The sequence below is a fragment of the Bison bison genome, unplaced genomic scaffold (genome assembly GCF_000754665.1).
Source record: "Bison bison bison isolate TAMUID 2011002044 unplaced genomic scaffold, Bison_UMD1.0 scf7180017864304, whole genome shotgun sequence".
NCBI classification, from domain to species: Eukaryota; Metazoa; Chordata; class Mammalia; order Artiodactyla; family Bovidae; genus Bison; species Bison bison.
The window spans coordinates 8,562,356-8,586,306 of NW_011494876.1; the positions used below are offsets into that span (position 1 = coordinate 8,562,356).

The window sequence follows — 23,951 nt, forward strand, 5'->3', positions numbered from 1 at the left end:
GGGAACTGGGACAGGTAAGTCATCACTGAGTGTTCATCCACATCCGGGTGAATAATTTCTTCAGGAGTGATGACCTAAAATAATAACAGGATAGATGAACACCCAGAACATAGCACTTTGCAAGTACTGACGTTTTTGCAAACATCTCTTAAACTAAAAACTACAAGTATAAAGACATTGAGTCAGCTTCTCAATAAAGTGAAACTGCATCAAACTGGCATGCCAAGATTAGTTTTTGTGTGTTTTTTTTTTTTTTTTTTTTTAAAACCTTTTAGAAGTGTCACCATTACCTTTGGAAGCTAAAGACCTTCTCCAGACAATTCTGTATGTAATTTCCAGAGGTTCAAACCTCCCCACAAAAAAGGCTACCCACTCTCCTTTCCAGAAAGACTAATCTCTATCAAGTAAGGCAGAAGAAGAAACAAGAACACATGGGATTAAAGCATATTGCCAAAATATTTACTCTTTTATCTAGTGTCTACATTTCTATTTACTCAGCTTCTACTAAAAAAAAATAAATAAATAAAACCAAAATGAGATAATGCAATGACATTAGATATGTGGTCTAAGAAACAGACTGAATGCTTGTGTCCTCCCCTAATTCATATGTTAAAGGCCTAACCCCGGGTGTGATGGTATTAGGGGGTGGGGCCTTTGGGAGGTAAGTAGGTCTGGATGAGACCATGCGGGTGGGGGCCCCACGATGGGACTGGCGCCCTCACAAGAAGAGGAAGAAAGGCCTGTGCTCAGTTTCTCACCACCACCTGAGGGCACAGCCATAAGTCAGCTGGCAGCTGTGTGCAAGCCAGCAAGAGAGCCTTCACCAAGAACCTAATTTCTTGGCACACCTTTATCTTGGACTTCCCAACCTTCAGAACTGAGAAATAAATAAATGTCTGTTGTCTAAGCCACCTGGTCAATAGTATTGTTAAAACAGCCTGAGCTAAGACACGTCTCAATACGTTTAAAGCCATTTTCAAAATAGGAAAGGGGAAAATTTCTCCTGACATTCAGCTTAGGAGCAAGATTAGATCCTTGCTAAATAGGTGGACTCCCTGAAGGTGTCATAGCCCCAGTTCCACCACTTGATCCAGCCCTAAATAGCAAAAACAAGTTCTCCTGCACCTGCACCCAGTAAACCATACCTCTTCGGAGTAACAGAAGTCTCTCATGCACCAGATCAACCAAATTCAGATGAACAACATTATGTGCCCAGCTTCTCCCACTCCATGGTAAAAGAAAAAAAAAAAGCCCAAACAGGAAATATTCTGATAATTAGCCTGCGGCAACAAGATAGCTATTTGGGTTTGTACACTTGCCTCCAATACATTCCACAAAATGCAGGATGTGCATTGATTTGGCATTTCTTTTAGGCAGCTCCTTCAACAATTTTACACACTGCCAAAATCACATGAACACCAAAAGGAGATGGATTTCGGTTTAAAGGGAGATGAAAAGCAAATCATACAACTTCTTGAAGGTGGAAGAGCCAAGGAATGGGCCTTGGAGCAGAGACATGATGCCAAAGCCAAACCAAAGAAATACAGGCAAGATTTTCTACCTTCCAAGGGATCCTGATACAAATACACTGACCTCAGCTCTGAATACCAACTTAAGACCTTAAAAGAGTCTGTAATGAGGTCATTCATTGCCTGGCACGGGCTACCCATAACTTTTCTTGACCGAGTCTTTGAACATGGGAGTCATGATGTCAGGAGATGCTATTTAAACTCCTTGGAGGGCTTAGAAGATTGGACCTCAACTAAGCAACGTGGCTACAGCAGATGGTGTCCAGGACATATTCAATTTCTAAGTTCCCTTGTTATATTCCTGTGTTAGGATTACAGGCAATACAAATTCTCCCACAATTTCCATTAATGGCAGATTATCTTGGTTTACATTTCTTTAAGAGTTCTAAGTGACTTTCTTAAAGATACTGGATTTACAAATGTTTCATAGCTGAAAAATGGTCAAATATTGGCAATTTCTTATGGTTAAGGTCAAGATTTGCAGTCTGGCTTCCAAACATGGCCTCTGTGATCTTTGGAAAAGAAATATACTAGAAAATCTGTCACATGTAACAGTAAAGATTTTTAGGGAATCTACATGTACCTAGGCAGTGCAGTGATAAAGAATCTGCCTGCCAGTGAAGGAGATGCAAGAGATGTGGGTTTGATCCCTGGGTTGGGAAGATTGGCTGGAGTAGGAAATGACAAACCACTCCAGTATTCTTGCCTGGAAAATTCCATGGACAGAGGAGCCTGGTCAGCTACAGTCCCTGGAGTCGCCAAGAATCGGACACGACTGAGCAGACAGACAGACAAGTATCTAAGTCAATGAGAATCTATTAAAATGGATAAACTGAGACAGATGGAAGAGGGCCCCAGACAATGCTCCCTGAAAGCTGACCACTGGGGAGGTCAGACTGCCTGCAAGACCACAAGGCATGCACAGGGCATCAGAGGAAGCAGCTCGGTGGGACATGCATGCTGTACACGTACCTGTGGGACGCCTAGCCAGTCGTCTGCCTGCTGCATGGCTTCTCGTGCATTATCCACAGGCTTTCGTGGATCCCAGGATTCCCAGTCTGGGCAAAGACCTGTTAACAGCACACAAAAGATGCTCTTGGTGTTAACTAACTGAGAGATGAAAGCAACTCGGTGCCTAAACTAAACTCAGTCTCTTGAGAGAACAGTTTCTTCCAAAAATCTTAGTGAACTGTATGCTTTCTGGGCCAAATGTATCATGGGTATGACTACACCAGGGTAGAAATCACTCTGCCTGAGCTGAGACTTCTTCCGGTTTTTCTTCTTGCATTCAGATAGAAATTATCCATTCCTTGACGGGGTGGTATAAATAAACAAACAAAGCCTATAAAACCATTTGGGCCTGGTGTCTTTTAGGAAGTGAGATTTTTTTGACACATCACTCTCCTATTTCTCTGCTCTGGTGACCAAATGTGTTGGGTTGACATCAGCTGAGTGTCCTATAATTTCACTGAATTCTGACAGTATCTACCTAAAAATAGCATCAGAAGCCACAAGTTAAGGGCTCAGTTCCACAAGATTCCCTGACCCCTAACTCATTCAGAGCTGGGCTTCTGACTACAAATCAGAGGTTCCTACCACCTGCTCCTCAGGTTGGATCATTTCCTAGAGTGGCTCACAGAACTCAGGAAAACAGTTTACTTACTGGGTTACTGGTTTATTATAAAGGATCTTATAAAATGGAAGAGATGCATAGGGCAGGTGGGAGAAGGGGCAAGGAACTTCCATGTCTTTTCAGGCATGCCACCCTCCCAGGACCACGCGTTCACCAACTGGAAGCTTCCCAAACCCTGTAGTTCAGGGATTTTTATGGCAGCTTCATTACATGCACTGATCACATCACCTAATGTTAGTTACTAACTCAGTCTTTATCCTCTCTTCCCTTCCTGGAGGTCAGGAGACAGGGGCAAAGGTTCCAATCCTCTAATCACTGGTTGATTCCCCTAACATCCAGCCCCCATCCTTAAGGGCATTCCAAAAGTTACCTCATTAATAAACTCAGGCATGGTTGAAAGACACCACCTGGTAAATTTCAAGGGTTTTAAGAGCTCTGTGCCAGGAAAGGTGACAAAGACCAAACATATATTTCTTATTATAAGTTACAATATCAAAATTCCAAGCCTGGATATAGCTACAAAGACTGGACTAGGATCCTGTACATTTAAAACATTCACTTGCTCAAAGATCTAAATCTAGAATCATCTCAAAATCTTTGTACGCACAAGAAGTACAGGATTGGACTAAAAATCCCCAGGTTTAAACTGGAAAGAGGCATCCTAAAATGTGTCTTTGGGTGAAAGCAAGGACAAGGGCACTGGGAAATGAACTAATGCTGAGCTTCTAGTTACTTCTGGATGGCACAGCTTACAGGCTCTCAAGGAAGACTGGGGACTGGGACCATCCTCCTTCCCTCTCTCCAGTTGACACCAGCTAGTTGTATTCATTGAGAACCACTAGCTTAGTTAATACTAATGTGCCCAGCATATACAAAGCAATCAGTAAATCAAAAATATGATTGTTAGAGTAGATTTTTTATTAAAAACAATTTTGGAGGTGCACACAAACACAAGCTCTGTTTTTTCTATTGAGTGTAACAGCAAACTCTACCCATCAATCTAAACCCTCCAGTGAGGGTAATTACTACCTTGGTGTACATTCAACCACTCAGAAAAGAGGAGCCCATCAAGGGTGGAAAAGGCTCCAACTGGATTACGACCAAGAACTATTTCACAGCAATGCAGAAAGAAAAGGGAGTAGAAAGCCATATATAGTCAACCCAGTGGTTGATAAAAACGGGTACTTTCCACTCAATAAATGTTTTTAGATTTTCATGCCAAACCACCTAATAGGGCACATGTTGAAGCCAACGGGAAACTAGGCACCACTGTGGGAAGCGGGGGAAGAAGCAGGACTTGGGGTCTGGAAGCTACACTCGAGGTCTGCTTAGAGCATGAAGGCCTTCATTCAGAATTTGGGTAAATAACTCCACGCTCAAACAAGTCTATGGAAAGTCTTGTACGACTTTTCATCAGAAGGCAAATGAAGCCATTTTTAGTTCCTTTAGATACCTTGCAATCAGCTAAAAACCAGGACAAATACAGCAGTCACAGCAAACCTAGCTTTCCCACTGAAAACCAGGTGATTTAGGGGTCAACAATCCCCCCACTCTGGAAGAGATGGCTCTGGCAGCCATGGGCACTTACCTGGAGCACAACTGTCTACCAAGGCTCCCAGGGCTTTGCCGTCTTGCCAGTTTTGGTTGAAGTTGGTGATGGGCAAGTAGGGGATCTTGTTCTGAATCCACCCGAGCAGCCTCTGCTTTGGCGTCTGCTTCTTGGCATCATCGTCTCCTTCATCCTCCCACACGGGCATGGAGATGGAGTAGTGGAGGATGAGCGTCCACACCAGGCCCAAGATGAGCTTCAGGTTCCCATCCACGATGGCTTTGCTGTCTGAGCAGAGAAACACAGGCAGGGTCAAGCCTCTAGCCACCCAGGTGTGAATCAGTCTTTTTAGAAAGTAAATGAAAGCCTCAACTGTTAGAGACCCACACTGAGCTATTTAAGAGTGAAAGGATGTCATGCTGGCATCAGTTTCAAAATACTTGAGGTGCAGAGATGATAAAATTCCAAAATGTTGTTAACTGGTGTCAGTGGATCATGAGTACATAAGAACACATTATTCTGTGGTCTCTAGTTTTGATCACTGTTTTGGTTTTTTTTGACGCACAGATGATGGGATCTCCGTTCCTGCCCAGGGATTAAACCCACACTCTGTACTGGAAATGTGGATTCTTAACCACTGGACCACTAGGGAAGCTCCCCCATTGTTTCTATTTTTAGATGCATTTGAAATTTTCCATTATAAAAAATCTTTTTTTTAATTTCAAGAAATCATTTCAGAAATATAGACAATGAAAAGAGGTGGCTGCATTCCTGTTAACCAGGCAGTATGCCAGCTAACAGACTGTGTATACATGTATGTGTGTTTGTTGTCCTGAATTTACATTATACTACATGATCAGTCTTGAAATCTTTCTTTTCACTAATCACAATGTCACAGATATCTTTTCCCTATAAAAAGATACTTCTGGTACTTCTCTGGCGGTCCAGCGGCTAAGACTCCATTCTCTCAATACAGGGGCCCAGGTTTGATCCCTGGTCAGGGAATTAGATTCTGCGTGCCTCAACTAAAAAGATACCACATGAGAGAACTAAGACTTGGTACAGACAAAAAAAAAAAAGTTGCTTCTGTTTACACACCCATCTACAGATTTCAGAGGCCATTGTCCCTCAAATCTCACCAATACTGGGTGTTACCAATCATGTTCATCTCTGTTTCTCTGACAAGTTAGTCATTCATAAAAGGAAGTCACTAACAGTTGAGCAAAGTGTTGCCAGGAGGACAGGTGACTAGACAAAGGCATGGCCCCCTTTCTAGTCATTTCCCAGCTTAACGGGACATGCCCTGCCACTGGCCAGCCCCTCCTGGAATTCTCATTGAAACTGTTTCTACTTCCCACTCCCCTTGGCTTCCCTGTGACTCTATCCAACCTCCAACTACACCCACCAAAATTCAAACATTATCTCCAAGATAACTATCTGTCTGTCTGTCTCTCCATGTCTTATAACCTTTTCCCACCAAACAACCTCTGTTGCAATCCCCCATTCTGCCAGGACCCCAAAGTGAAAATGTCAGAACCTTCTTGGACTCTCCTTCAAAGCCTTGGTGCAGTTCTCACAATTCCCTCCCTACCTCTTGGCAAATCCTTTTCTACACTGTCCCCCAAATATGGAGCCCCTCCTCCCCTCTGATTCCTCAACAGCCATGAAACTCCACCATTGTTCACAGAACCCAGACCCATCCTTCTGGTAGGGTACCTATATGCCTCCCAATTCACCAACTGCCCAGAGTCAAATTCTTTAAACATTCAGCACCTTGAGAGACCCACATAACCTCTACCTGCTTTTCTACCTCTGTCACCATCACCCACCACCCTCTACAATCCAGGCTCAAAGACTCCCATTCCTGAAGCACATCTTGCTTTGAACCTCCTGGACATCTCCACCTGTTCTGTATCCCCTTTGATGGGAAGGCCCTTTACCCTAACCTCCTGCAGGATAAACCCTGGGGCATCATTCAAGGGCCATATCTATTATAAACAGTGCACTTCACTCCCACCAGCCTATGTGTGACCATACCAGGGTCCTCTTACGGCAAGGACCACTCTACCCTCAGCCTCCTCCAACCCCCAGGGCTGTGAGCACCGGACGGGGAGTAACTGAGCTTCTTCATCTTGCAGCTCCCCACGCCCTGTCCCTCCCACCCACTGACCGCAAGCCACCTGAATGTTGGTTAAACACACATCAAAATTCACTGAATGAAACTCAACTGCAACCACATGAAAAATAAACTCACATGCTCTGCAGGAGTAAATGGCATGCCATTCAAAACTGAAAGGGTGGGTATTTCTTGTTTTTAATCAAACTGTTTACTGTTATGTCCTCTTACAAAGGTAAAAAAAAACCCTCTTAAAACCCCACACCCAAACCCACAGAAATCAAAGGTAATTTCATGGTTACAGATTTAGTCACAACAAGACTTGATCCCATAAAATGACAGAGTTAAGGGCTGGTAAGACGCACTGAATGTAAGTGATCCTCATTCAAAGTTAAGGTACCCAGCGATTTTCTACACGATGAACTGTACGACTAATGTTTACACGTGACTGTCCGATAATTCACAGGACCCAGTAACAAATGAAAATGCAGGATTCTTTGTCCAGAAGCATTAAGAATATCAAGACGGCAACAGCAGAGCATGAAACCAAGCACATAGAACCTTTGTGAGTATGGGGCCCTGTACAGCTGCCCAGTCTGTGCAACCACAATGGCAGCTCTGCTTCTGAGGTCCTGTGGTCAATAAAGGAGCAGCGATCTGCATGAAACACTGAACCCTCCATATGAGCATCCTTGGATGCTCATATTCATTCTCCTGGACCAACTACCAGTCCTTGACCATAACTGAGATTTTTGGATTAGATGCCCTGTTACAAGTCTGTCTTTAAAGTGCTACTGATTAGTGAGTTACTACCTATGGATGGCAAAAAAAAAAAATCGGGTCAAACAATTTTCCATGTCCACTTCCTTTATTCAACTTAAAGAGCACAGAGCAGTTTTATGGGGGGAAGGGAGGGGATAGAAGCAGAGAGTATGCGTACTTATTGCTAATCAGGGAAACGAGTGTAACATGCGGGGTCAGATCTTGCAGCAGGCAGTATCTAACAGGTCAGAGTGTCACCCAGCCACGGGCATCAATGTGCAAAGCTCAAAGTTTCCTGAGTGATGTGCTAACTGCTTTACAAATGCAAACTTGCAGATTTCATCCATAAATCAAAACATGAAACCAGTTTGCTCTATTTTTACCCAGCTTACACATGTTGGTTTAAAGGAATGAGACATGAGTCTTTTCCAAAACGATTTTGGGGGAAATATGACCCAGTAAAAGTCGGAGTCAAATTTATGAAATGTACAATGCCCAGAACGTCTGTTTCCAATGAATTCAAGGTGGGTGTTCAACCGGGAAAGCCCCCATTAAGGTCTCATTGGGATAAATGATACTTTCGTTCTGCTATTCTAAGAAGCTGGAAGGAGAGCGGTCCTCATTCCAAAAGTGATTTTGACAGGTGAGAGTTCAAATGCTTCACCGAGCTCTTGGAACAATAAAAAGATGGCGACTTGCCCAAAAGGCCTCCCCCATTTCCACCCACATGAAATAGGAGACTCCCTGCGCCTTGAAAATGAAATGCTACACAGCGTCACAGTGTCCCTGTGTAACCATCACAGTTGACTACAGAATTTGCAGCCGTGAGCGTGCTCTGGGATGTTTATGCCGAGTGTAAACATGAAGCAGAGACGTAAAAAGAGGCAAGGGCCAGGTCAGCTGGAAGCCTCTTGGGCAGCATTCCACCTTCTGAGTTACTGAGCCTCTTTTAGGAATAAAATAAGGCAACACCCAAGCTCCTATAATCTGCTTAGATCGGGTTGGTAACTGGCCACAAGTTTCTCCTCCCCAGATCCAGCCAATCACAGTCCCCACATAAATGGCTCGAGACAACACTAGCTCTCAAGCCACAAACACCTTCTGTGAACATACCTTCTGCAACTACTTCAAATTAGCCTGAGTTATATGTAAGTGAGGGTCATGTTAGTGCTTTTATGTTTGTTTTTTGGGTTTTTTAAAGCTAGAAAGTTAAACCCCATCTATTACACATCCTTTCAGCACGTCAGTTCCCCAGGCCTGGTAAGCAGCATTTTGGAATGGGTGCAGATATGAGGACAGAAACCAGCTCCTCTTAGGCAATCTTCAGCAGCATTTGAGAAATACCTCCTTTGTGGACAAGTCCCCACTGGGTCAGAAAGACGGTGCTGTTTCACCTCTCTCTATTCTTACAAGTAGAGGTGTGTGGACCCACACAACCATCGATACTCCTGCTACCTTCATGATGTCAACCTTCTCTCCCAGCTGTTGCCAGGGTGTCAGAAGTGGGGACCCAGGAGGAGAGGCCTGGGGGGGACACCATCCCTTATAAGGACAGCAAGGCATTCACTAGTCACAGTGCAGCCGGCTGCCAGGTCAGAAGCAGATGACATGTGGCTGAAGGAGTCCAGGACAGGTAGGGGTTTCAGGAAACCTCCTTCTAATGTGCTCTTGGGGACAACTCATCAAGGCCATGTGTGTGTGCTCAGATCCTTCAGTTGTGTCTGATACACTCTGTCTCAAGTCACGTAGCCTTGGGCAGCGGGTGGGCCTCCTCTCAGGCCAGCATCACAGTCACTGAACGGGACCTGTCCTAAAAGAGGCCAGGCAGGTGATGGAAGCAACCTGGGTCCCAGGAACGGGACCTGTCCTAAAAGAGGCCAGGCAGGTGATGGAAGCAACCTGGGTCCCAGAATAGGGTGTCCCACCAACCTAAAGACTGAAAAAAAATCCACTGTATTCTTCTAAAAAGCTCTTTGTCACAGCAGTTTGACTATAATAAGAAGATGCTCTGGGCTTTGAAGACCTGAAGTCACAGGGGCCTATTCCCATTTATGTCAGTAAGATAAAATATAGACCACAATGAAAATAAGGGTGGATCGGGGCATGGGGGTCAGCTGGATTTCTGATTCTGTTTCTTACTCATGAACTACTCAAGGATGACAAAGGAGCTGTTTGAATGAACACGTTTTACACATCCCTGCGTCAGGGTTCAGTTAAGAGAGTTCACTCAGAAGGCCTTTTCATGCTAGCAATTTTTCACGAGAAGATTCAGTAGACCAAGAGTGGTCATTGGTTTCGGCACATGAGGTGAGCTGAGAAAGGTGCTGAGGCCCCATCTGGATTCAGTGAGAAAGGCTGCTGAAGTGGCTTAGTAATCCTGCCATGAACAAGGCACGAGGAATATAGAGACACAGATCACTGTGCAGATTAGCAATGTCTGCCCTGGGCATGGCATGAGGAATGGTGGCTAGTATTTCTTTGCAGCAGAACAGAGTAAACCTTCTCAAAATCCCCGCTTCGAGGTTTCACCTACATGTCCATAAAACATTTCTTGCATGTCACTTTAGACGTCAAATTTTCTAATTTGCCAGCTACTCCTTCTGTTCTTTCTCACTTGCTGGACAATTTTTGCTGAGAATAATTAGAACAAACTACAGTATTCCATAAACATCTTATTTTTATTTTGGTACACAGTTTTGGGTGGACTTTCAGATCTTAGGTACTATGATAGTGCATTGCTTCATAATTTATCCGAAACACCTACTTTCTGATTAAGAGGTATCTTTTATTTAAAAGTTACATTTATGGGAATTCCTGATGGTGCAGTGGTTAGGACTCTGTGCTTCCACTGCCAGGGGCCCAGGTTTGATCCCCGGTTGGGGAACTATCTGCATTATCCCAGTGGGTTTTCTTTTCAATGCCATTTTTGAAAAGTTACCACTTTTGAGGATTATTTTATATTCAGTAATGAAGTCACACTGAACTAAACAAGATGGTTTATAGACAGTAAGTCTCTTCCCATTTACTATTAGTAGGAAATCCCTAAGAAGTTATAACAAGGAATCTAACCTGTTAGAAAGGTAAAAGAAAGAAGGAAACATGGAAAGATGCTCCAAAATGGTCAAAGCAGCGCATCTAAACCAGCTTTTTGACCCTAAAACTTCAGGTCCCTGCGTTAAGTCATCCCACTGCCGCTTCACAGTTCTCCTGAGTGGCCAGCAGGACAAGGGCCGCAGGGACTCCTGAGCTTGAGCCCCGAGTCAAGGAGCCCAGAGTTCAGCCACTGGGAGGTGCGGGTAAACCCCAGCGTGAGCTGGAGAGGCCTCAGCATGGAGGCGTCTGTCCCTCCCTCACAGCTTCCGGCCACAAATGCTCTGAGAACACGTCCAGCTGAAATAATAAACGCTGGCTGTGAATGGAGGCCCTCATCACCTTTAACTCCAGCTCAGCTTGTCACTGTTCATCCTGTGCAGAGCCCAGAGGGAAGCCCATAAGGCAAGGAGCACGGGCAGGAGGAAAGACCCGAGAAAGACTTCTAAACACGTCCTCTCCTGACATCAACAGCAGCCAAAGCAGGACAGCAGCCCCCCTGCAGACCTCTCCTCTGGGCCACAGGCATTGCCTCATGTGACCCTCACAGCCACCCTATCAGGATGGCTTTTGCAGTTAACCCCATCTTACAGATGAGAAAGCAGAGGCTCACAAAGGTGTCTCCCGAAAATGACATAGGAGAGCCTAAATTTAACCACAGTTCTCTCTGCTGCACTCTGAGCCCAAACTCTTTATTTTTTTAAATTCAGATGCTGATACTGTTAGTCGCTCAGTCATGCCCGACTCTTTGTGACCCCATGGACTGCAGCCAACCAGGCTCCTCTGTCCATGAGATTATCCAGGCAAGGATACTGGAGGGGTTTGCCATTTCCTTCTCCAGGGGATCTTCCTGACCCAGGGATTGAACCTGGGTCTTCTGCACTGCAGGCAGATTCTTTACCTACTGAGTTACCAGGGAATAGCTGATCTAGGACATGCTGGCATAAAAAAAAATTCCTATCAAGGATTTCTGTTTTCTTTCCCATTCAGGAACTACAATATGCTTCTTCTCAGATATCAAAACCCAGTGTTTATTTTTATTATCAATACTACTCTAAAGAGAAAGAGGATAAAGCAGAACTATTTCTTTCAGTGCATAAAGTCATCAAGCTATATAGATATTTTCTAAAGTCTTCTGTAATAGTAATGTTAACTGATGAAAATGTATTTATGCATCATTTTAGCAAGAAAAATTATGGAATTCCCCAGAGCCCAAACTCTTATCCTCCTGACTTTTCTGAACACACATGATGTCATGACCACTCTCACGAGGCAGGCACAGTTATGACTCTCACTCTACAGATGAGGAGACTGTGCACAGGCACAGGCCGCACCCCCGGGTAGCATGGCCAGTAAGCAGCTGAGCTTGGGAGGGGAGTGCAGCAGGCCTTCTGATCTGGCCCCAGTCATTCCCACCACCCCCAAACTGCTGAGGCTCCAGGGAAAGAACGTGGTAAATAGCGCGGAAAGAGACAGCTCAGGACCTGGGAGGTGCAAGCAGGAGGCGGGGCGGGAGCATTAGTCCCCTCTGCCTCATCCATGACTGACTCAGCCTCCGTGGCACCCTCGGGACTGGAGACTCTAAAATCCCCACCCTGGCCCTTCATCTGGCAAGTCCTCCACGCAGAACGGCTGCTCGGCAGGGAAACTGAGTTACAAGGGAGACGCTTCAGCTCTGCTCTTGCGGACCCAAACCAATATATTAACCTGCATTCTCCCTGGAAAACAGAAATTAGGACGCATGCTTGAAAAGCTCACTTTACTCATCTATTCTTGCAGCCAACAAATAACTTCCTAACTGCCTACTGAGTGTCAGGCCCTGTGCCAAATACAAATTACACTTTAAAATAAGAAAATAAGTTAGATTGGCTTTAAAATATTCCACAAAAAGATACAGCATCATTATAATGAAAACCAGCATTAGCTTCCACCCCAAGGCAAGACACTGAAGACCTTTTAAGGCAAAAAAAGAAAAAGAAAAGAAAAACAAACAAACACACACACATAATTTTTTGCCTTTTGTGTCTCATGCTAGGTTATGTCCCTTGAGGGTTCTTTATTCCTTTTACAATTAAGAATAAAAACTAAAAAATAATAACGATGATTAATAGGATAGGGATTCATTCTTCTGCAAACTTGTAAAAGTTGAACCTTGTTACAAAAATCAGATCAAGGTGACTTCCTCAGTTTTAAAAGAGAGAAATCGGTTTGCATTTTTCCCCCCATACCTCACCTCATGTTACAACTCATATGAACCAGTTATAGAAATGGCAGCCTGCCCAAAGATTGTGAAGTCATAAAAGGAACAAAACTCCCAATTTAAAGTCTTGAATGGGAACCAAGCTGAGGGAAATTCCAAATAATTTATGACTGCTGGCTCTCACCATTACCAACAGAAAGAAGATGAGACTGGAGGAGAGGAAGTTCTCAAGGGACAGATACCTATATTGCCATTTTCTGTATCGGGTCTTCAGCTCTGTTCAAGGCTGGGAAATCCCTGAATTTGGACCTTCAACCCACAATTACATGAGCCTCTGGATACACATGCCACCCAATCACAACAGAGCTGTCTCAGCCCAGACATGGGGCTCCTTCCTGTAAATTAATTCCACACCACCAGCATCTCCCACTCCACCGTGTAAAGAGCATGGGCGTGGGGGGCAGGGCTGAACCTACTTAAATAAAGGGGCGCTCACTTGCTGAAATAACTGGTAGCCAAGTAGCCCAGAGGCCAGGGATCCTAAGTCAGTCAGTGAGCCTGGTCCCCCTCCCAGGCGCAGCCACGCCCTGCCCGTGGGACTAGGATGGGTCACCACCCTGCTCTGTCTCTTCATCTGTAAGAGGAGCGTCATAACTGGACTCGTCTCATTTCTCATCAAACAGTTGTGAGATAACGTAGTAAAGCAGGTAGCAGTCTGACCGATGAGGGTGCTGCCTCTTCAGCAAGGACTGTGACAACCACCACTGTGTCACTGTAAACACACACGAGTGTGGGGACTTCCCCATGTCCCGTGAGCACTGGGAAAGATTCACTGCCATTCAGTTCTGGTTCCAGATCACTCCGAAGACCAAATATCCCAGAACTCCGCCTTCCAACGCAGCATTCCATCTGCTAACAACCACAAAAGCCAGCCCATCAGGGACCCAGGATTAAGCCTGATAGAATCAAGATGTTCTTTGCTCAGCGAACTGCTGAATGAACTGGCAGTTTGCTAAAATCTTCAGGCCACCCCGACTCCTCCAGCAGATTCCTAAGAAGTCTGCAGAGGCCAGGCTGGGCCACTGCTGACAGAAAATTAAAAGCAAGGTCAAAAAATTCAACTGGAGGCACAAAGTATTCAGCGAGGTTCCCTAATGTGATTTCTTTTCCTAGTGGAGGAAAGAAGAAGTCTGGGTATGAAAATGGCCTTTAACCATTAAAGCAGTTCATAACTATAATAAAATGGTGGGGGTGGGGGTGGCGCGAGGGAGAGCAGAAACTGAAAACAATCTAAATGCCTTCCCAAGAATAAATGGTTAAATAAAGGATATAGAACACTCTCGTGCAGGAGAATAACAGGCAACAGGCCTCTGTGAAAAGAAGGAGAAAGATACGTGTATTCCAGCAGAGACAGGCCTCCATGATATATTAAGGGAACAGGGCAATGTGTAGAAAAGCTTAGTTCGTGCAATCCTGGTTTTGACAAGGCATGACTCTCCGTCTGAGCAGAAAGATCTGGAAGCCTGCACCACAAACAGTGCTCACTGGCTCTCCCTGGGTAAAAGACTCGGGGTGATGGCAAAGATGGGCTTTCTGTCCTGTTGTTACATGCTCCTATGTCGTTTGAATTTTTTTTTTTTAATTTAAACCTTACTCCTTTTTTTGTATTTTTTTTTAACTTATTTTGTTTTGGGGTATAGATGATTAACAATGTTGTGATAGTTTTCGGTGAACAGCAAAGGGATTCAGCCATATAAATATGTGTATCCATTCTCCCCCAAATTCCCCTCCACTTTTATAATAAATTTTGACAAACACTCCCCAGAAGAAAGCAGCATAGTAATGCAAACATTAAGGAACTCTTCGTTTGGACAAAGTTGCTTGTCGGGATCTATAGGCACTGATGTGGGAAAATTGACAGGTTTTATCAAATGATGAAAGCCATGGGTATGACAAGTTGGAACTGCAGTAAAGGGGTGGCCAGCCAGGGGAAAGGACATAATTGGGTTCATATATCTATAAAACTGCTCTAGAAGAGATATTTCCCACCAACACTGCCATTGCATCTGAGTGGAGAAGCAGGGGACAGCGGTGAGGGGAGCAGAAGGGAGCCAGTTTCTCACCTTTTCACAACACCCTTGATTGTCACCTTAGGCGATGATACCAACCAACAAATGAATACATGAGGCTTGCAAGGCTTGCAAGGCTGTCCTTGTGGTGACTTCCTCTGCTCATCTTCCCATATTTGGCCATCCAACTGCTTTCCCATTCCCCAGCTAGGTACACCTATCCCAGACAAGCAAGCTCCATGCCTCAGGAGGTGGCCTTTGGCCACTTCCAAATAGCTTGCTGGAGGAGTGGAAGATGTTGAGGATTACATTGCACAAAGATGGAGACATCTGGGTGCCTCTGGGCATGTCTTTCAAGCCAACCCAAAAAAAAAAAAAACAACCATCCACCTTCCTGCTCCCTTCACATCCCTGTAGCCTAAGAGTGTCCTTCCCATGATGCAGAGGCCCAGCCTCTCAGTTATACATGAAGACCTGGGGTCCAGCCCAGTGCAATTCCTCCCACTGACTTCTCATTACTGCTTTATGAAGTATCACTGTTAGCCCCATTTTCCAGATGGAAAAACTGGTAAGAACAAACTGGTAGTGTCCAGAGTCACGTAGCACGTAAGAAGAGGAGGGGATCTGAACTCCAGTATCTGCACTGATCATTCCGCCTGGAGACAAGGCTGGGCTGCAGAGGAGGGGACCCAGACGTGGACATGATGGTATCGCACAGGCTTTCAAAACCGGCAAAAGTCAAGGAGGAAATAAACGCTGAGGGGTTACATCATCCTCCTAAAAGAGATTTGTCTCCGGGCCCTGAACTCTGTCCCATGATAAATGGCCACGGCAGTAAGATAAACAGACCAAGCACACAGCAGGTCGGCGTTGCTGCTAAAATGGGAACACGTCCTAACATTCCTGAGGCACAGGGTCCGAGTGCAGGGCTGGTGAGTGACACGCTAAACACGCAAAACATCACCCAACCGCAGCTGCCGCCGTGGCTAGAGACACACACCCTGCTGTCAAATGTCTTCACCACCAGTTCTTCATCTAAAGAGTCCCACTCTTGGGTCAGAAGCTGCTTCCTGCCTTAGCAAGAACACCAGCACTGCCTGAACTTGGCTCTGAGGCACATCTGTCCCACAAGTCACATTCAGAAACCTGGCTCTATCTTCTGACCACCTGGGTCATTTTCAGTTCAGTTCAGTCACATCCGATTCTTTGCAACCCCATGGACGGCAGCACGCCACACTTCCCTGTCCATCACCAACACCAGAGCTTGCTCAAACTCATGTCCATAGAGTCGGTGATGCCAGCCAACCATCTCATCCTCTGTCGTCCCATTCTCCTCCTGCCTTTAATCTTTCCCAGCATCAGGGTCTTTTCCAATTAGTCAGTTCTTTGCATCAGGTGGCCCAAGTATTGCAGCTTCAGCTTCAGCATCAGTCCTTCCAATGAATCTTTAGGACTGATTTCCTTTACGATTGACTAGTTTGATTTCCTTGCAGTCCAAGGGACTCTCAAAAGTCTTCTCTAACACCGCAATTCCAAAGCATCAATTCTTTAGTGTTCAGCTTTCTTTATGGCCCAACTCTCACATCCACACATGACCACTGGAAAAACAATAGCTTTGACTAGACAGACCTTTGTTGGCAAAGTAATGTCTCTGCTTTTTAATATGCTGTCTAGGTTGGTCATAGCTTTTCTTCCAAGGAGCAAAAGTCTTTTCATTTCATGGCTGCAGTCACCATCTGCAGTGATTTTGGAGCCCAAGAAAATAAAGCCTGTCACTGTTTCCATTGTTTCCCCATCTATTTGCCATGAAATGATGCGACTGGACGCCATGATCTTCGTTTTTTGAATGCTGAGTTTTAAAGCCAACTTTTTCACTCTCCTCTTTCACTTCCATCAAGAGGCTATTTAGTTTCTCTTTGCTTCCTGCCATACGGGTGCTACCATCTGCATATCTGAGGATATTGATATTTCTCCCAGCAATCATGATTTCAGCTTGTGCTTCATCCAGCCTGGCATCTCACATGATGTACTCTGCATATTAGTTAAATAAGCAGGGTGACAATATACAGCCTTGACATACTCCTTTCCTGATTTGGAACCAGTCTGTTGTTCCATGTCCGGTTCTGTCGCTTCTTGACCTGCATACAGACTTCTCAGGAGGCAGGTAAGGTGGTCTGGTATTCCCATTTCTTTCAGAATTTTCCAGTTTGTTGGTATCCACACAATCAAAGGTTTTAGTGTAGTCAATGAAGCAGAAGTAGATGTTTTTCTGGGCCATTTACTAGTCTCCCCTGCTCCTACCCCACCTTAAACAAACTTTTTCTCTTTAGCCAAATGAATGAAAGAATGAGTGGATGATGCACTAGTTGTTTTTTTGTTTAAACTACCTGTGGAAATACGCACGTAACTGTTTCAACTTTCAATGTCGGTTGCATAACACCTGAAACCATCTTGAGTATCACAAGCACCACAACTTGAGAAATGAGTGCAGTAGACACTAACCAGTTTTCTAAGACAAAAGGGTTTCTGTGGCCAAACAAGCTGAAGACATATGGAGCTGAGCAATTTTAACCTGCAGCAGGACTTCTCAGAGCCTCTAGTAGCCAATGTACCTGGACAGTCTCCAAGAGAACACTAGGATGTCACACGGGACTTCCCAACTTTATGTGACTAGATAACTTTTTAAATACTATCCCAAAGGACACTATTAGTCTCCAGAAGATATTCTGGAAAGTCTGCATTAAACTGCCTTCAGATCTCTATAAATACTTCTCCTAAATCCTCCCATAGGCTGGGAAATTATGTTTTAAGAAACCGGTAGGTGTGGGGGTGAAGGAGACAAAGAGACACAAAAAGAAAACAGGAGTAACTTACAAAGGCTGTCTTTAATCTACAACTGCGGTGGTGGCAGTAATTAAGAAACTAGACTCTTGTGACTTGGAAGCCACCAGTTCCACAGATGAAGGCAAGGTCTCAAAAGGTCGGTTCTCGCTGATAGTGTCAAAGGGCGGCACACTCCTTAACCACGGTGTTTATGAAATTCCGGCCAAACCCACTCACTTCAAAACCACACTAAGAAACGTCTTACTGATCCTGTGAAAATTGCAATTCTTAAACAGAGGCAAGCCAGCTTCCTCCCGCCTGGGTTTGCTTTAGAGCTTCTAATGTCAAAATCCTTCAGACATTGCATTGTCAAGCAAGAAGAGTCAGAGACTGAACCCAGCAATTTGGACTGGGAGAAATGGTGGGGGGTGGGGGGTGGGGAGGGTCATCTTGATGTGAGCAAGAGGAATATTAAATTATGTGATCTGGGGAAATCTCCAGAACCTCCACCCAAATTCCACTTAGCTCTCAATGTTCTATACAGGGGAGATGGGAGAACTTAGGAAAAGTTAACAAAAATATTTGTGAAATAACTGAACCAAACCCAATTCCTAGTTGCTACTGAGGAATGAAATACTCATAAGCATAGTAATAGCAACTAGCCACACAGTGTGAGTGCTAATACAGTGTGGGTGCTAATTAAATCCACTCTCTGTGTAGTTCTGGATCCGAATCTGAGGTTTACTCAACTGTAATAAAGCGTCCTAGGGTCAGGACCCAGACTCTGCCTGCAGCATCAATGTGATCCTGGTACTCAGTACGATGCCACTCACATAGGAAGAAGAAGGCATCTTCTACCCAAGCAACAACCACCCACTCATCAATAAACCAACCAGTCAACAACCCACTGATGCAAGTGCTCCAGCCACTCCCCACAGCAGATTCTGACTCAACAGCAGAAGTCGCCCTGGGCCCTTTAGGGTCAAGAGCTCTGTGACCTCAACTAGGTATGGTCTCCAAGCTTGAAGAAGTCAAAAGTCAGACCCTTCGTCCTTCATCTTCCCAAAAAAGACTTTTGGGGGTTTACGTCTCTCAGCGGGGATTTGAGGCAGGAGGCAGATGACCCCCTATCCCCACCCCACAGGATAAAGCAACTGGAGAGTCATTCCCTATTGCCTAAAACTCCAAGATAAGAATAGCAGGACAATTAAGGGAGAAGGCTGGGCCCAGCCCAGACCACATACTTCTCGTTCTTAAAGTCAGGAGATCTCCCTGACCACACATGCGCAGAAAACCTCCTGGTAGGCCAAAGGGTAGTTATGTCAAGGAATGTTCTACCCAGCTGCCTATTCAGTAAAATGCATCTTGGCTAAGAGATAACTGTGCACATGTGGGAGAATCCTGAGGTATACCAAATATGGACTGTGAACCAAGCAAATGAAAATGACTGGCCAAAAGAAACTGGAAGAAATACCCCATAAATTAATTCAGACCACTACAAGGGCACAATTCAGGGACTCTCCCTCTGCATCTGCCCATGTGTCTATCTACACATACTGTATTTTTTTTCCTGTTAATAAATACTTTGCTTCACTGCTTTCCGTCTTTGTGGAAATTCTTTTCTGCAAAGTCGAAGGCCAGGGCCCTTGTCACTGACCATTGGCCAAGTAGACAGGATCTGGTGTTTTCACCACCATGACCTAGCCTCAGTTTCTCTGGGAACCCAAGTCCCACTCCAAACCATCGCAGGCTGAGGCCACCTCAGATCATCACCAGCCAACCTGACCAGACAACCAGTAAACAACAAATCTTCTAAACAACCAATTACCAAGCCCAACTGGACCCCTTAACAACCCTCAGTCACCAAATCCCCTCTCTCCTCCAAAACTGCTGACCACCTCTGAATGCATCCCCAGCTCACCATCCATCAGCTAATGTCAGGCCCACTTTACTGGCTACTTGATCTTAGCCCACATATCAAAACTCTACCCAAATTTCCCCACTGACCCTACCAGGGCCGTCTCATGGCCCTCAGGCACAGCTCCTTGTCAGGGATCTACAAAACAATTTGAAAGCTGGGTATAGGCAGATTAGGGGTATTGGTACCCAAAAGTACGATAAGCAAAAGAAATTGAAATTAATAAATGTTTTATTAAATGCCTACATTTAACATTATATATTCTTTAGTAATTGTTAACTTTGGCATTCACAGAAATTTCATTACCTTTTTTTCCCCAAAATTTTTTGGCCACGTCACAAAACATGTGGGATCTTAGTTCCCCAACCAGGGATCAAACCCACACCAGTGGAAGCATAGTCTTAACCACTGGACTGCCAGGGAAGTCCTAAATTTCACTACATTTTGAAAATGAGTTATAGGTTAGCTTTCTCATATCCCAGGAATCCCCAAATATGCATTATGACTGCTGAAACATCAGTCAGTAGTAAAATAAAGAAGTATTCATAGCCGAATAATATAACGAAGAACAGATATAAGCAGAGGCAAAACTATTTTCTTTTACGTTTCAAATTATTATACATTACACATAAATATATTCTTTTTGCAAAGTGAGAAACGGGTGTGTTTTATTATAGTTGATAAGATGGGCTCAGGGCCAAAATTCTCAAAACATCCTAGCAGCTCTGGACACAGTCCAAACTCCTCTGGAAGGTCTCAGGCCCCTTGCAGCAGGTCTCTGCCTGGCTCCCCTAGTGGGGAGCCCTCACCCCACGCCTCCACATGTCCTCTTCCCTGCCCTAGCGGCTGGGCCAGCAGCCACCCGCACACCCTTGCAGGTCTTTGCACAGGCTGTCCCTCTGCAGGGAATGTCCTCCTCTCCCACCGTTCACTCCGTGGCTCTTTCTTAGCCAATGCTGTTCAAGATTTAGTCTCCTCTGACACATTCCCTTTCCCTTTGGCATCACGCTTCATGATATACATCAAGAATATCCCAGACTTCCCAGGTGTTCAGCGGTAAAGAATCTACCTGCCAGTGCAGGAGACACAGGTTGGATCCTAGATCTGGGAAGATCCTATACACCGTGGGGCAACTACGTCTGTGAGCCACAACTATTGAGGCCATGCTCTAGAGCGCATGAAGCCCAAGCACCTAGAACCTGTGCTCTGCAACGAGAGGCCACCACAATGAGAAGCCAGCGCAGCTCAACGAAGAGAGGTCCCTGCTCACCCCAATTAGAGAAAGTCGGCGCAAAGTAACAAAGCCCCAGTGCAGCCAAAAAAGTAAAAAAATATTCTCCCACAAACTAGACAGAAGTGGAACTAGAATGAAATTAAGTGTCCAAGACACTTAGCAAGACAAGCCACCATCCTCAGCTGGCCTCTAACTTCCCATGACTGATGGCCTAAGTCAGGGACTCTTGCAGGAGAAGGTGGGGTAGCTGGGGTTGGGGTGGGGGAAGGTTATGAACTGGAATAGGAAAAAACGTTTAATCTTTTGTTTTCAGTAACCTCTGACTACAATGTAGCAAGTCTTTTCTATATGAATGTAGACCATAAAACACAGGTGTACTATTAGAAGCACCTGTGGTTTTGCCACCAACGAAATCAGTCTTTTCTCATCATATTACAGTATCAGCAATATCTCAAAATATCCTCTGTACTCAACACTCTGTCAAAATTATGGTAGCCATTAGACTTGCTGCTAGATTTTGTTACTAAACATTTCAATACAGATGTGCATTTCTTACTAGATCCAAAATTTATTTCTGGTAACTGTATTTCAACATAGCTGGTTTCCTTTGTAACCCCATGTATAGTATCTGATGCATAAAGAAAAAGTGCAATCTTCAGAGAGTCACAGGAGTCTAAAACACACAAAGACAAGAATCCTGGCTCCAATTAATAATTTTTAGAACCAGAAGTTAGAGGACTTCAGTGACGGACATTTTGTAAGTGGACCACAGATCAGTGGAACTATATCTGCCAGGGCAAGGTCTCATTTTTCTCTCATGGGACACTTGGAGGTCACTATGAATGGGTGTCTTCACCAATATGGCCTACCTACCACCACCCTAGTTATCCTCTCAGGCCATAGACATAGCCATTTTTGTCACTTTCTGCCTGGACAGCTTCTATTGTTCCCCTGGGTCTATAGTAGGGAACCTGAAAACTTTTTCTATTAAAGGGCCAGAGACACTTCATCCTTGGAAGAAAAGCTATGACAAACCTAGACAGCGTATTAAAAAGCAGAGATATCACTGTGCCAACAAAGATCCGTATAGTCAAAGCTATGGTTTTTCCAGTGGTCATGTACGGATGTGAGAGCTGAACCATAAAGAAGGCTGAGTGTCAAAGAATTGAGTCCTTTGGACTGCAAGGAGATCCAACCAGTCCATTCTAAAGGAGATCAGTCCTGGGTGTTCATTGGAAGGACTGATGTTGAAGCTGAAACTCCAATACTTTGGCCACCTGACACGAAGATTCACTGGAAAAGACCTTGATGCTGGGAAAGGTTGAAGACAAAAGGAGGAGGAGGGTGGCAGAGGATGAGATGGTTAGATAGCATCACTGAGTCAATGGACGTGAATCTTAGCAAACTCCGGGAGATAGGAGAGGACACAGGAGCCTGGCCTGGTACTGTCCATGGGGTTGCAAAGAATCAGACACAACCTAGCAACTGAACACCAAGTTTTAGGTTTGATTGGCCATAAGGTCTCTGTTGGAACTCTTCAAAACTACCGTCTGAGTGAGAAAGTGGAGACAATATGCAGGAATGGGTGTGGTCTGTGTGCCAATAAAATTTTACAAGAACAGGCAGAGGGCCAAATTTGGCCCCAAAGACCATAGTTCAAACTACAGCACCACTGCTAACAACAGAATTGTTCTGTTGTTAGAACTTTCTGCCATGATGGAAATGTTTTATATGTGCACCTTCTAATACAGTAGCCACAAGCCACACAGGACTACTGAGCACCTGAAATGTGGTTAGTGTGACTGAAGTGCTCAACTGTACATTTTATTTAATTTGTTAATTTCAATTTAACCACCCTAAGTGGCTGGCAGGTAGCACATGTCTAGACAGTCCTATCCAAGACCTTTTCCACCCTTCTGAGGTTCTTCACAACCTGGCCAATGGCACAATGGATGGTCCATCCCAGCCTCAGCAAGTCCGAAGCACTGAGGCCAGAGGCTGATTCCAGACGCTCTCACATTCCACACTCCCCACACTCTGCCCGAGCAGTTCTGCAGCTCAGAACGTCCTGTCTCTTGACTCTGCCCCATCCAACGCCACCTTTGCCTCAGGCCTTCCTAGACACCCCAGATGAAATTTACTGCTCTCTGGGAGGCACTGTGAGAAGCCGTGTCCTATAAAACCTGCCATAGCAACTTGGGCACATTCTCTGGCTGTTTTTCTTCTCTGTGAGAGATTTGAAGATAAGGCCATATCCCTAGCACACGGGCTTTAAAATTAAAAAGAAAGCACTAAGTTTGTGAAATGAACAAACTGTAATTAGACCTGAGTACCTAACACAAGCTGTCATTTAAAAACTTCTTTCTGGGGAAATTCTCTGGCTGTTCAGTGGTTAGGACTTCATGCTTTCACTGCTGCAGGTCCAGGCTTGATCCACAGTCACAGAACTAAGATCCCACAAGCCAAAAAAAAAAAAAAAGACTTCTTTCAGAAATTAAAAGATTTACCAGATGAATTTCAGATCTACAAGTACAGAGGGATACGACCACTTGGGTTAACACCCAACTTGACTATCACCACAAGACCTTACCCTCCCAAGCCTCAATTTTCCTCATCTGTAAAATGGGTTGACAGTGTCTAGACCTGGGAGAAACAGAGAACACTTAACTCCCATTCATTGTTGGCATCAGTGCCGAGAGACATAAGCAGCAGTGTCCTGGGAGACACAAATGCCTGCCCCCGACTCCATGAACACAGGGAATGGGAATGGAGGAGGCACATAAACCAGACTTGGCAGGAGCACAGTGCAAAAGCAGCAGGACGAACACGGGAATCTGAAGCAGCCTTCTGTACGGTCTGTCTCAGGACAGGCAGGGCGCGGTGTTACACAGCAGCTGCGCGTCCTCGTGTCCTCTGAGCACTCTGGCCACACCAGCTCTGAAGTCACTTAGAGTGGTGGGTCACTGTGCACAGCAGACGGTCACCAGCCCACGAGCCACTAAGCTGAGGGCTGCTGCCCCAGCTGCTG

The 23,951-nt window shown here is 45.0% G+C and overlaps 1 protein-coding gene across 1 annotated transcript in view; it reads right to left on the reverse strand.

Moving 5' to 3' along the window:
- FLNB (filamin B, beta) overlaps positions 1-23,951 on the reverse strand; it is a 99,381-nt gene that overhangs the window by 75,139 nt on the left and 291 nt on the right. The window contains exons 2-4 of the mRNA XM_010851928.1: positions 4,751-5,083; positions 2,502-2,599; positions 1-74 (exon numbers count right to left, since the gene is read on the reverse strand). Of these exons, the coding sequence (XP_010850230.1) occupies positions 1-74; positions 2,502-2,599; positions 4,751-5,083 (505 nt within the window). The remainder of the gene's footprint in view (positions 75-2,501; positions 2,600-4,750; positions 5,084-23,951) is intronic.